The 15,492-nt window shown below is 39.1% G+C and overlaps 1 protein-coding gene across 1 annotated transcript in view; it reads right to left on the reverse strand.

The window, feature by feature from the left end:
• mib2 (MIB E3 ubiquitin protein ligase 2) overlaps positions 1–15,492 on the reverse strand; it is a 45,162-nt gene that overhangs the window by 21,643 nt on the left and 8,027 nt on the right. Inside the window, exons 2-3 of the mRNA XM_037684529.1 lie at positions 12,223–12,621; positions 10,491–10,662 (exon numbers count right to left, since the gene is read on the reverse strand). Of these exons, the coding sequence (XP_037540457.1) occupies positions 10,491–10,662; positions 12,223–12,621 (571 nt within the window). The remainder of the gene's footprint in view (positions 1–10,490; positions 10,663–12,222; positions 12,622–15,492) is intronic.

Raw genomic sequence — 15,492 nt, forward strand, 5'->3', positions numbered from 1 at the left:
CTGAAAAGAGCAGAGAGATGCAGATGAACCAGTCGCTCTATGGGCTGTCTGTGGTGTGAAATCCAGCACTAAATTTATCTGCAAGTACGCAAAATATAACCCAGACCATTCAGCTCCGTTTACATAGGAACAATTCACAACTAATATATCTCAGAGTGCTGTGTAAAAACATTCACATATATTAAAAAAATGCCACTTAGTCAAAGTTATCCATCTTAGGAAGCCTGAGCAGCACACTGGCGACAGTGGGAAGGAATGACTCCCTTTTAACAGGAAGAAACCTCAAGCAGAACCAGGTTCAGGATGGGCGGCCATCTGCCTTGACCAGCTGGGGTACGAGGCGATTCACAGCAAGTTTTTATGATACCCTGGTGCATCACCCTGCATATGCTGTCAGAACATGACGGACAGTTGATGTAAAAACAAAAGTAAAAAGCCTTTAAAAACAAAATTTCTGAATACACAAAAATGTACTATTTTTCATACCCAACCATCAATTCAGGGTAAGCATCAAAAAAATGATCGAGAAAAGAGTAAGATGTTCTGCATGACTCGAGGCCTTTTTTTATTTGGTATTATTTTACTTTTAACACATAATTTGAACTCTAATCAGAATAACAATAGGCTCTGATCACAGATTAGATGCAAAAATGCAAAATGTACCTTATTGTGAAGATTTGATCAGATCTGGTTGCAAAGGAGCTGCCTATTCCCATACTTTTTTTTAACAAGACCAAACCCCGGCGTCCATTTCAACCAAACCACTCTTTGATCAACTCAAAAATCATTTAAAATCCAGTCCAATGAGAAGAACTAAAGTCTTTCCTTTTTTTATGGAGCTTCATAAAAAATACCCTTGGTCCAACAGGTCTAGCAGTCTTCCTGGGGTTTTGCTAGACATACTTCCAGATTCCTGGGAGCTACAGCAGAAAGCTGCGGTGCATTTGGCTTGTAAAGCCCAGCAACAGTAAATCTCAGTGTTGGACTGAGCTGGGACAGGTTTGTACTGAGAATGTTGTGTGTCTGAGAAAAGCTTTGAGCTTAATCCTAGACAGCAGCGCAATCAGAAAACAGGGCACCCAAGGCTAAGGCATAAATCATCCACAAGCTGGAACGTAAATATTTGTTTGCCATAATTTAAAATATATATACACAATACAATTATGAGGGCAAACTTGTGGTATTTATAATATTAAAAAACAACAAGCTGTGCTTATTTCCTGTTTACACAAAGCAGAGCAAGCTCACAAGAGTGAATTAATGGAAACACTTAAAATGCAAGTGCTGTTTTTGCCAGTAAAGCCAGCTCGTTAAGGAAAAAGAACTTTCCCAATACTTGAGCCAAGATTGTTTTGACCCAACAGGGGATGCAAAGTGACAGATGTCCCAGTTTTATGACAGAGAAACGTGACCTCAGAGTTTGAGGTTTGTTTTTCACCGCAGACTTTCTTCCGAGGGATGAAGATTTCTAATCCTGCTCAACCACGTCAGTCCCAATCACAGAAAGCATCACGGGGAAATAAATAAATAACACTACACCCACTGACACACAGGTAGGAACAAAATTAAAAGAAAATAGCTATTTTACACCTTAAACCCAACAAGTTAAAAAAATAATAATAAATGAGAGAGCAAAGTGGCAAGAAGTGCAAATGACACGTGTCCGACAAACAAGAAACAATAAGTATGCACAACAGGTTGGGTGCTGTGACCGGTGTTACGATGGCCTCAGTTGAAGATTTGAGGTGCTTTATTATCATTCGCATCACATGTGTTACATGTGGTGGAACAAAATTGTGTACACAGGGTCCCAGTTACAGTAGTCCTTCGTTTATCACGGGAGATCCGCACCCTGAAGTCCCGCGATAAGTGAAAAACTGCCAAGTAGGAATAGCAGTACAAGTAGTAAGTAGTAGTTTATTTTATTAGTTTTATATATATATATATAATATATATATATATATATAGGCATTTTAAAACACTTCCCACACTCTTACAACATTCTAAACAATGTTTCTAAACTCTAAACGCTCTAAAAGAGCACAGCATGTCATGATTTCAGCTTCCTGCCTCCTCTGCTCTTTGCCGCCTGCAAGTGCTCTCGGCCACGCCCACTTCTCCGCCCTGCACGCAGATCAGCTGCAGGAGGAAGTTTATCCTGCAGTAAGGGCTGCACAAAAGAGCAGCAGGTGCTAAATAATTTAAAATAATTCATTTAAAATAAAAATTCCATGCCAGTCGTGCGGCTCATCCATCAATCAACTAATTTTTGTGTCATGTCCAATCTTATTTTGAAAAACCGCGATAGAGCAAGTCTGCGATAGAGTGAACCTGCAATAAACGAACGGCGAAGTAGTGAGGGACTACTGTACATCCAACAAAAGTATAAAAGGTAAAAGAAAAACAGTAATAAGATCTAAGATATGAACTAAGAAAAATGTTCACTAAAAATACGCTAAGCACTAGTAGTACAAAAGCAATACGCCAAACATGATGCCAGCCTTGTTAGTTTATACTGTATGCAATGGGTTTGTTGGAAAGTTACAGCAAGACTGAAAGACAAAGTCTCCTTTATCCAACACATTAAATAAAAGAGAAAAGGAAAGGTAAAAAACAAGACAAAAAAGACTAAATCAGCAGCTAGTTAGAATACTCCAGAGAAGTGACCACAGAACAGAGAACTGAGAAGGTCAGGTGGCCGCAGTGTTTCTGGACGTGCTGGGAAAGGATTAGATACCGATTTGACCTGGCAGGAACTGCATGTGTGTTGTCTGTGGGAGGAAGAGCCGATTAACCAGCTGTATACCAACCAGCATCTTGTAAACATATGGTCTGCACATATACTGCCGTAAGCAACGTAACGTATGCCCGCAGATGTTTCCAGTGCACTATTCAACATAACAACCTATGTTGACAAAAATGCAGAACTCACTGTAAAACAAACTAAACGTGCCTTCAGTTGTCTTCTTCCTTCATCAGTGTCACATCATTTTCCGCCTTTATTTGTACAAAATCCAACATCCATTATCTAGTGGCTGTCTTCTAAGAAGCTGGAAATGCTAATCTACACTTCTGACAATGGTAGCATGCTAATCCATTTAAATCTGATGCAATTACAAAGGAACACTTATTAACAGTATATCCGGCTCATGTCTCACGCCATGTGCATGATGGTGATACTAAGAGTTTTCCATTATCCCCTCAGGAGAACAAAACATTTACTATCCACTGTCTGTTCATAACCTAGAAAAACGGATGAACTGTGCCAAGTTTTAAAATATCACAAACGTTTGGTGCAGATGACAAGACGTCTTTTTAGCAATGCGAAGGCCAAACTTCAGCTTCCTCACAAGTCACGCCGATTATGAAGCCAAGCTAAAGCTGGCTGTCGGGACAAAAAACAGCATGTCCCACAATTACCAGATAATAAATCAGTCTTTTGAGATGCTGTCAATGAAATCTGGGTCAGTGTGGTCTGAAAATAAAGAAGCTTTTTGTGTTAGGCACTACAAACTGTATGCTGCTCTTCATTCATCTGACAAGAAGTGACTTTCATGTGATGTTTGTCCCAGATGTACACTCTGCTACTGGGAGGGATAAAAAACACTTTTGGAAATTTCCCTCAAATTATTAAGATTAGTTCAGTGTTCTGGCCAGATAAAATAAAGTCATTATGTTGAGTGGTGGTGGCACGGTGGCTCAGTTGGTAGAGCTGTTGACTCTCAGGTTGCTGGATCGAATCCTGGCCGGGAGCCTTTCTGGGTGGAGTTTGCATGTTCTCTCTGTGCATGTGTAGGTTTTCTCTGGGTACTCCAGTTTTCTACCACAGACCAAAAACATGCATGTTAGTCTGATTGGTAACTCTAAATTGTCTTTAGGTGTGAGTGAGAGAGTGAATGGTTGTATGTCTCATTTGTCTCTGTGTTCCTGTGATGGACTGGAGACCTGTCCAGAGTGTCCTCTGCCTCTCACACAGTGACTGTTGGATATGGGCATGGATAGATGGATGGATGGATGGATGGATGCATGCATGGATGGATGGATGGATGGATGCATGCATGGATGGATGGATGGATGGATGGATATTGAGTAGCAAATTCTAATCACTGCCTACCTCTAAACAGTGAAAGTGCAACAATGTTTCTGCTCATGTTTGTGTTTGTTTGATGTAGAATTAGCAAAAGACCTTATGAACTAGTGAACAGGTTATATTAACTCAGTTAATGATTATTGGATCTAAAACTGGTTAACTTTTAGAGCCAACCACATTTAAGACGGCTGCTACATCGACAAAACAACAATGGCTGTAACAGTCAATTACACAGGTGACCTTGAATGTGGAACGGTAGTAGCTGAGAGTCACCCGTAACAAATACTTTGAGAGCTTACCAATCACCTGAGATCTGTTCTTAAAACTTTGCCAAAACTGCTAGTCAACTGTGTTAACAAAATATTTTGTGAACCACTGAACATATTTTAATGAAAATCACTGGATGTACATCTACAACTGAATACCATTTAAAGTTAACCCAATTCAAGATGGCCGCTGCATTAACATTAGGGAAAGAAAGTCTGAGATTGTCATCATCGTATGTTTCCATACGATGGCAAAACTAGTTCTCTGCATTTAACCCATCACACGAGATACACCCAGGTGGAGCAGTGGGCAGCTACGCAAGTGCTCGGGGAGCAATTAGGGATTGGGCGTCTTGCTCAGAGACACCATGACATGTGGGCATGGCTGGGAGTCGAACTGCAACTTTCTAGTCCCAAGATGGCTGCCCTACCTCTTCCCCATCTCAGCCCCAAAAAGCAACGCATAAGTGGCTATAACGGAGTTTATTTTACAGATAGTGAGCTCAGATTTGATGCGATAGCAGCTGATAATAACACAGACTCTGAGCGTGACGTCTTGCAATATTGCACGAGATTGCACGTAATGGTGTTTTCACGGTGTAACCAAAAACAACAAATGGTACTGATATAGCGCCTTTCTATCTAATCAAGATACTCAAAACACTTGACACTACAATCTGTGCCCTCATTTACCTCCACACACACAGCACTCTACTACATCTCTACAAAGACTAATCAGTGATTTATACCACAATCATACACCGATGGGACACACATCAGAGGCAATGAGGGGTTCAATGTCTTGCTCAGGGACACTTCAACATGTGACTGCTGGTGGAATCCAACTCCCAGTTCTCCCATTGGAGGACAACCGCTCTAACTACTCAGCCACAACTTGTCTATTTTTCAAGCTAAGATGATTTTACAAATGTACAAGCGCAAGAGTATTGTCAAAAATCCTAAATAAAAAATACATTTTTTAATTCAAATCAATAAAATTACATTATTCTAATTCAAAACCTGTAGATTTAAAAAAAATAATAATAATAAAAGTATCCTGCAGGCCAGGTCACATCATTTTTCTTTTTTACTTTAACTGATTATTGAGGTCTTCAGGAGTCGGGTAGAAAAATCAACACCAAGCAACCATTTTATCTCTTCTCTGCAAAGCTCTGCTCTGTGACGTCTGTACGTTTCATTTACTTCATGCTTGATTTAACCAACTCTGGCTGAGTCACAGTCTTTTATGCCCCTTATGGACATTAACATACAGGCCTCGTTTCAGACAACACAAAAAGTCATCCATCTTAGAAAATGCATTGAGGAAAACACTGAATGGTGTTAGTGACGTCAATTCATTCACAGGTGCTGCAATTATTTTTAAATAGCACTTTTTAAAATATCATTCCAGTTAGGGAAACTAAAAGGGACGTCGGTGTCTGAAAGGCCATCATCACCCATTTATTTCTCATTTTTAAACCTTCTTCAGTTGTCTTTTAAATATCAATCTTTACAATAGCGTATAATAAACTAACATTTTTTTGTGCTAAACAGAAACATTTACAGGATTCTGTAGCTTCTATTTGATCCAATTTCATTTTTCATTTTGTTTCTTTACAAAGAAACTATTTCAATGCCACTTGCAAAAAAAAAAAAAAAAAAGGGCGTCATTGTATAAAAAAATAAAATATCTGCCATTTGTCTGCCAGATTAGCGTACGACTGCTCCTCTACAAGGACAAACTTATAAACTGGAGCACTATTTTAACCCACCAATAAAGAAAGGAATCCTCTGACTTGTTTTAATCTTTCCAAGTTTAGCCTCAGTCAGATGTTACATATGGTGGCTGCATGGGATTACAGATTGGAAATAACTCAGATTCTAAATGTGTAGATTAACACGGGGTGACAAGAATAAACAAGGAGCAGATCAGAGCTGCTCTTGTCTGAAGCACAGAAAAAAACTACAGAACACAAGAGGATTTAACAGGATTCTCCATTTAAACTCAAAAATAGTTTTTTTTTTTTTTTTAAATAAACAATTTTAGCATTATGGCAACAAAACAAAAAATGTTAAAATACGAAATATCAGCAAGCCAAACAACAACGTTAACTCTGCAACAATCGTTTTTAAGGCAGAATAAGCAGTTTAAATTCAAGTTTTGAGACAACACAGAGCAAAGTAACTTTGTTTTGAATACAACAAAACTAGAGCTGCGATTTTTGGCCCGAGCCCCCAACCCAAAATTCTGTCCGGGTCGGTCTCGGACTTTTGATGCAGTTTTATGAATCATACAGCACAAAGAAAACTAAATAAGAATGCACAATATAAAATTGTGTTAATCTACTTGTCGAGGAGGAGGCAGTACGTTTATATGCTGAGGATGAGAATGAAATAAAATAGAGTGCAGAAGTTAATCATAATGTGAAAAGGCAGAGTAGCACTGGGGCGCATTGCGCAACAATTGTGCATGTGGCCCCTCCCACCCTATGCTCTTATCACACATCTGAAGATTTGCAATTAACCCACAACAAGTGACATAATGGAGCTGGAAAGTCTTAAACAAAAGCTAAAAACAGGAGAACTCACTCTACAAAGCCAGCGCAGTGAAACCTGCTGGTGTGTGTCAGTCAGGTGCACGCTCAGGTACGACCGGACGGTTGAAAGACGTAAAAAAAAGACATCTTCATCGTTAGAGTTGAATTTTTAGCCTATTTGTTTTGTTAATATCCATTTGGTGGAATAAGAAATCTTATATCTTCCTTTCGTTGATATACGTTTTTAAAACTATCATGTCAACCTGATTTGCTTACAAAAGCAGTAAAAGCTTAATTTAAAAAAAAATGTTGGGTATTTTTCAGGTTCGGGCCTGTAATTAGAATTAATTAGTCGAGTCGGGTCAGGCTCAGAAAAAATATATAGGTGCTACGGCTGGGCCGGACTTTTTTAGGCCCAAATGCAACAAAAAACTGACCTAAAATTCTAATTTATGTGAAATATTAGGTTGCCTGATATAAATTTAAATCTATTAAATGTTTTTTTTGTTTGTTTGTTTTCTGCATAAGATAATGGTTAAAAAAAAAAGATAAATTACATACCGTATTTTTCGGCCTATAAATCGCGTTTTTTGCATAATTTGCATGCCCTGCAACTTATACGCCAAAGGGACATATTTATGGATTTTTCCCATATTTAAACCAATTTTTGGCTGAGATATGACCGTTATTATTCATTCTGACTGAAAATATTGAACACTACCATTATAAGCCGCTAGACGGCACTCAAGTAGTATGGCATGCCGTTGTGTCATGTAATAGGTAAAAGTGGCTATTAATGGCACAATCGGCTTGCCATAGACTGACACCTTTGTCCAGCTCGCCTGGAGCAACTGTCAAATCAGCTTCATTTCACTGTGCAGCCCCGGTGAAATGCAGCTAATTTGACCACTGAAGTGCAGTTCTTAAGTAAAAGTTCAACTGAGACACACCTTTGCTATAATGTCGAGCAAACAAATAATTGTTGAGGTGCTTATCTTGTTAAATTTCAAAGAAATGCACAGCGAGTGACCTCCCGTGCACGCTCCTACTTCCGCGAATTGGCTTTTGAAATGCAGTTGATTTGACCGTCAAAGTGCATTTATTACGGAAAAGTTCAACTGAGACACACCTTTGCTATAATTTCGAGCAAACAAATAATTGTTTAAGTGTTAATCTTGTTAAACTCTTGTTAAAGTCCTCCCGTGCACGCTCCCCGCGACCGCCATTTGGCAGCCTATCGATTTTTGGCACAATACGGGTCCACATTCCCGTGTTGTCAGCGGTGACACGTAACAAACGCGACGCGTCAGCTGTGATGCATAATACATGCGATGTATACGGCGAAGTGACATATTTATGTTTTTTCCCCCACTTTATTAGACATATTTGGACTGATGCGACTTATAGGGTGGTGCGACATGCACGGCGGAAAATACGGTAAAACTTAACTCCATCACTTTTCTACAAAGCAATAATATTTACAAACCATTATGACTCAAAATTACACAAAGCAAAGTTATTTAGTAAAATTAGTAGTACAATATTGGTTTTAAATGTGTAAAAAAAATGTGAACTAAACTAAGAAGAACCCATCTACAACTATTAGGTAATTGTTAAGTGCTGCAGGCTTTAACAAGTTAAAATTATTCCCAGTGATGTGGGCTTTCACTTCATTGGAAATAAGTAAAATCTGGCATCCATCAATTCATCAAAAACAGTAATCCTATTTTGGGGCCCTGGATTACTGCTCTGGAAAGTCCAGCCTCGCATAAAAATAGTTTCAGTATTTTCTGTAGCTTTTGTCTCCGACTAGTCTCCAATCCTTGGAGGGCAGGAAATTTTAAACTAAGCATGACATGAGCAATAAGTCATGATCCCTTCACCTATTCCCAGCATTCATCGGGACAGCAGGATCAAGGAAAACAAATGGAACCGTTTTGGACGTGGCCCGGGCTAAACTATAGCAGAAATCTGGGTCATATATATCACCTCGTTAAAATGAGAGCGGGCCGTCCAGCTGACATTCAGACAGCGCCTGGAGCAGCTTGGAGCTTTACTGTGAACTGATGCAGAAGAGCGGATTCTGGAGGGACGACTAACTCCAGTAAATCTGGATACATGGGACACTTGGAAATCAGCTCACTAAACGTGTATTTAAATCTAGCCCAAGTGAAATTTGACTAAAGAGACGCAAAATTAATATTTAATTGTTGTAATAATGTTATTAGAAGAGTGTGTTGAGAGATTTCTGCTACCTCTGCAGCACCTCAGACGTAATATACTCCAGATATGAGAGCACAAAATAAATCCAGCTTTTCCCATTTGTTTCAACTGTATGAAGCTGCTTTACTCCGATTAATCCTTCTAAATAGAGCTGTAAATGGTAAATGTATTCATACTGTGACGGTTCAGTACGGACATTTTGGACAGGTACGGTGAAATGACGACCAGGTGGTCACTGCTCCCCGAATGGGCGCACGTTTCATTTACTCTACCGTATTTTTATGACTATAAGGTGCACTTAAAATCCTTGAATTTTCTCAAAAATCAACAGTGAGCCTTATGTATCAATTCTGGTTGTGCTTACTGACCTCGAACTGATTTTATGTGGTACAACTGAACAATGTTGAGAATTATTGTGAATGAGTTGAATAAAGTTTGACTTATCCGACTGTTTTATTTCACTTAATGCGCCTTATAATGCGGTGCGCCTTATGTATGAAAACAGACCCGTTCGTTGATATTGTGCCTTATAATCCGGTGCGCTTTATAATCTGAAAAATACGGTAATTTGTTAACCAAAACCATGCAAAGGAAAAAAAAAATCTGCTCAGAATAACAGAAGCTTGAAGACCTGTGTTTGGTGAAAATCAGCTGTGTGAGAAAAGCTTGATGGTGCCACAGATTGCTGACAGCTGCAGTGGACAGAGGAAAGGAGCCAGTATAGCAAGCAGGTGTATCATGTAATCGATGCTTTTTTGAAAAGCACTGTGGCAAGTCATTTGTATAATTCAATATCCCTGATCAAGCCTCACTGTCTCACACAGGAACTCAGAAGATTGGCGAGTGTTTTATGTTCACATTTACATTTAATAAAATGAAAAACCTTTTTGTAGTTAAAAACAAATTGCTTAAAAAATTGTCATATCTCCATTTCACTTTGCTATTTTTTAAAACTCAGAATTGCAAAATGTAAACGCAGGATGCTTATTGATTTGCTGGATGTTGCGTCTCTGCAAGGTTCAGCAAACTGTAAAGTTTCTGTCTACAAACAGCTTTAATTGTTTAAAATAATCCTCCAGTTCTTCAGTATAAAAAAGGAATACTGATTAGCAGCTTCAATCTAAAGCTTGGAAATGAAGACACGAACTAAAAAGGCGCATTTTATTTTGGATGTAGAACAATTAAAATGAACCTCGGACTAAATTTGTTGGTCTGTATGAGTTGCATCTGTCAAGCAAGTTGACAGCAGGATAAAAAGCTAAACAAAGCTCACTTCCTTAAGTTGATTGTCAAAGTTGCGCACGTTGATGCTGACAAAAATAAAGATAAAGATTAAATTAGTACGATCTGTGCAGGCGAGCCGTCAGTACTCACGGCTGGGAGTGAGCCGTCTCGTAGCGTTCAAAGGAATGGCCGAGATCGTGTTTGTTGTTCATGTAGCACTGGGTGCACAGGTCGTAGTCGAAGCACACTTTGCACTTCCACCGCATTCCCATGATGCCATGCTTCTTGCAGCTGTCGCAGATAATGTTGGAGTGACGCACCCCTGCGAAAAAGGAAGAAGCGGTGAAGGAGGGAAAGAAACTTTCAAAACTGCATTTAAGGAGTTTGCTTATTTTTATTTCTGCTTTCATCAGAGAGAAACACATTTTAGCTTCAAGCATGTCTCAGTCTGTAAAATAGTGAAGTTACAGAACATTCACAGCATTCCTGATGTGACTTATAAGTCTCTAATATGAAAAGAAATCGTTTAAAACAACGAAGAGGAACAGACACCATGAGAAAAATACTCCCAGCCACTTTGTTCCTCATTTCTTCTCATTTTCAGTTCACCGAAGGGTTGAAATGATGAGCATAACATTGATGGTTGTGATTTAAGAGCAAAATGGAACTGGACGGTTGATGACGAGCCTTTAAAATTGGATTTGTGGCTGTTTCGGGAGCACCAACGACAAGCAATTATAAAAAATGCACGATAATATGAGAAAGAGAAAATGACAGCAAGCTCAACGAGAACAATTTTTCCAGTTATATTGTGATATTTAAAAATTAGTAGCATTTTTCAAAGCAAGCCGTTCAAAAGCCAGCTTTTTTTATTTACTGTATTTTTTGGAATATAAGGCACATTACATGAAACTAACATTTTGACAGATTTCTGAGCGCCGTGTACAACATAAAATCGGTTCGAGGTCTGTAAGCACAACCAGAATTAATGCATAAGGTGCACCGGATTATAAGGCTCACTGTTGATTTTTGAGAAAATTAAAAGGATTTAAAGTGCGTCTTACAGTCTGAAAAATACGGTACTCTTTAAATAAATATAGAAGGTCTGTTTTATTCATTTTGAGTTCAACTATAGATGTACTGTAGATCAAAGTTAGATCAAATTTTCCTTGATTGTAATTTGCACAAGGAGTTAAAACAATTTTCTTATCTTGTGACACAACTTGAATCCATGTTTGGAAACATTAATGACGTAAAAATATATATTTGTTTTACAGATAATCATAAATGCCAAGTAAGACCGTGTGGCTTTAATAAAAATTATTTTTTATTTTTTTTAACTAACACGTTTTGAGTCAAACAACCACAGGGAGCGTGTTTGGGTTGAAAAGAAGTTTAAACAACATCTAAACTCTTTAAAAAAAGGCCTAAAGTTGGTTAAAAAGTGAAAGATGAGTCTAAACTTAAATGTCAACTAGACGTTTAATTAACAACAATAAGTAAACGTGGCTCTGGCTCAGACCTCACGTTGTCAGCAGGAGGTTTGATATAACGCAACGCCATTATTATCTTTTTCCAACGTCAGCGGCAGAGCCGTGTGTTAGACTATGTAATTTGTTTAGCTCATGGGCCAGATGGAATGAGCTTGTGGACTGTGAGTTGCCCGGGAGCCGCCAGTTGATTGAATCTGACCACAGAGATGTTCAGCGTTATGAAAAGTATGATCATAATTAAACCATGTTTGATAGTCCATGTATATTGTACTTTACTGTTATTAATTATAAAATTGACAGAGCCTTGCCTGTTACTCATGAAAATTAGCTTTACTTAAAAAAAGTTAAAGTTTAATATTTTAGAATGAAACTGGGTTTTGAGTGCTTACCAATTTGAGCAGTATCGTAGAGCAGCAGGTCGTAGGCTCCCTGGTATCCAGTCCGATAGTTGGTTCGTGTGCCGCTGTCCCACTGAACCACCACAGTCTTGTCTGGGGTCGTGGTGCTGCCCTGCCGCCCGATCTCCACCACGGTGCCCACATGCCCCTCGCCGTCATCCTGGTTCCCCCACTTCCAGTCCAGGCCGCGCACCACGCGCATGCCCACCTCCATGCCGCCTCTGCTGGGGCCTGGCCTACGGGCTGAGGGCAACGGCTTGGGCCTGGCAGCGCTGTCGCTTCCGCCGCTGCTGCGCCTCCGCGGCTTCTGAGAGAAGGAGCCGGACCGCGCTGACGGGATCACCGGCAGAGACGGCACCAGTGTCGTCTCTGGGAACAGATCAGGGGTGACTGGAAGAAAGAGGGAAAAAAAATAGTTGGAAAATACAACAATAACCGTAGGAGTGTAGGCAAAGTAAATACAAAAAGGTTAACAATGACAAACAGGTGATCCCTTTTAGATCTATTCCACCATTTTTAAAACGACCTTAAAAGCTTTGTGTTCCTTCACACAACCTGTGTACAGATGTCGGCAGCTGCTCGATGCGCCATATGTCTTATTAATTTCAGAGCAGCGCTCTCGTCTTGGCTGGTGGATTGTTCACTGGAGGCCTTGTTGTGTGTCATGGCACACTTCTGGAGGGAGCAGCTGGACTCGACTGTTACGCCCTGCTGCGCTAATCAAGCCCTGACCTGACACAGACACACATCTACACACTGCCTAACACGATCCACTAACCTCACTGGCCTCATTCGTACTCTAAACACTAAAAGCATCTAAACAAGCAAACAGTAAGATTTAAACCTGCAGCAAACATGAGCCCAATCTTTACTTGATTTGTCTTAGTGCAGACCATCGTGAAATCTGTGTTGCAGTTTATGGCCAGCCGTTCAGCCATTGACTTATTTTATTGTCCTTCCCTTTTTATCCTTTTAACCATATAAATGTATGAACTTTTGAGGATGGACCCCACACCTAAAAGTGAAAGTAACTGAAAGAAAAATTGGTACCACTTTACAATAAGGCTCCCCTTATTGATGGCTATTAAATATAGTTTATTGATATGTTATTTATTCCTCTATGAACACTTTATAAATATGAACTGCTTATTATGCATTAATTAAAGGTGATGGAGACAAAACTGACCCGTTTGTTGCCAAATAGTGACCGAATCTGCCACCTATACATTTCATCTAGAGTTGTTAAACATTTCAGACGACGTTACTACCTTGTAAACACAATAAGCTTTTGTAAACCTATTTTTTAGCATATAATATTGTACTTTATCACTGTATTATAAGTATCTACAACTAATATTATATCCTGAAAAAAAATTAGGTTTACAAATATTTATTGTGCTCACAAAGTAGTAACTTAGTCTGAAATGTTTAATATAACAACTCTCGATTAAATTGATGACTGAAGAGATTTGGCTCAATATTTGGCAAGAAACTTATCCGTTTTGTTTGTCTCCCTTAATTAATGCATAATGAGTTATTAATGATTTATAAAGGCTGTTGGAGTCAGCCTCCCCACCATCGCAGACATCCACACCTCTAGATGCAGGAAGAGGGCCACCTGCATCATGAAGGACCCCACTCACCCAGCACACACACTTTTTGCCCCACTCCCCTCAGGCAGAAGGTTGAGGAGCATTAAGTGTAGAACCACTAGACTGAGGAACAGCTTCTACCCTGTTGCTGTTAGACTCAGTGATTATCACTGAATAATCACTGTAATGCCTCTTGATTGTTGAGATGTGCTGCTGACTATCCATGCTGCTGATCTCATGCTGCTGATTTATTTCATGTTGCTGTGTTTATTCGTCCTCATCTACTCACAAAGACTCATGTTCGTGCTGCTGTTGCTCGGCGCATTGTTTTGTACCATTATTGCTTAGTGTATTATTAGTTTAGTGTATTTAGTGTATTCTTGGTTTAGTGTATTATTCATGTCTTGGATCTTACTACTGTTTTTTCTTTACAATTTGTATTTTTGTTGGATGTAACTGGGACCCTATGTACATAGTTTCATTCCACCTCATATACCACATGTGATGTGAATGAAAATAACAAACCTTGAATCCTTGAATAAAGTGTTTATAGAGGAATTAATAATGTATCTATAACCTATTTATTAGCCATCTATAAAGAGAGCCTTGTTGTAAAGTTGTAACAAAAAATGTGTGTATTTTCTGTCAACTTGTTCCAATTTGTTTCCCTATAATAAATCAGAAGTACCATCAAAAAACAACAACAACTAAAATATTAAAGCCTTAACACAAAAGAGGTACAAAAAAATTCACATTTCACAGCCGGGACTGATTGCACCAGCGCTTACTTTTTTTTTATTTTTTTTTTTTTAATGCTGCACAGTTCAGGGGAAAAAAAAGAAATAAAACTGAAAGAGTGAGGTTCAGAGGATGTGAGGGCTTGACTCAGCACTGCAGCAGGAAACTTCTGCTGAAGAGCATGATAGTCTAATTATACTCGTTAATCACATGAGATACTTCTACAATATTTGGAGTTTCCATAACGCACAAAGAAACAGTTTGTCTACTCAGTGCGATTTCTGTCTCTGATCATAAAAAAAAGAAAACGGTTAAAGAAGTGCTGCATTCAGGCGTGAAGCCCAGTGTAACATTTAGTTGTCCAACTCTTATTAAACAGCAGCCTGCACATCGCCCACCACCCTTCATGCTACTATTATACAACAAACTCATCTCATGATGAAAAGGAATAGTCATTTTGGTCTAAACGGTGATCTACAGTCTCAAGTGATATGTTGAGAGCATGTGTGATCTGTTCGAGCTCATTGTGTTTGTTGAGGATCATTCCCAGCTACTACCACACCAAATGTTAGCTCAACATCTGTAAAATTCACTGAGTGATTTGTGTCGATTAATGTTGATTAGCTGTGGCATAGCTGTAGACGTGCATCCAATAATCACTTTACCTCAATATTTGTAAAACAGATTACCCGATTTACAGCCAGTTTTGTTTTAAAGGTCAGTGGATGTGGCAGCCATCTTGAATTGGGTTGTTTCAAAACAAAACGACAACAACTGGTTTGTTAATAAATAGAAATGAATGGGTTTACCTCCTGGGTTTGGGCATGGGCTGCCCCCTGTAGAGGGCGGGTACATGTCTTGGACCTGGGGGGTATAGAGTGTGTATCGGGAATAAGAATGAAATGTATCGTTATTGTATGTCTTTGAGTGA

Source organism: Nematolebias whitei, chromosome 11 (assembly GCF_014905685.2).
Source record: "Nematolebias whitei isolate Nwh7 chromosome 11, NemWhi1, whole genome shotgun sequence".
In the NCBI taxonomy this organism is placed as follows: Eukaryota; Metazoa; Chordata; class Actinopteri; order Cyprinodontiformes; family Rivulidae; genus Nematolebias; species Nematolebias whitei.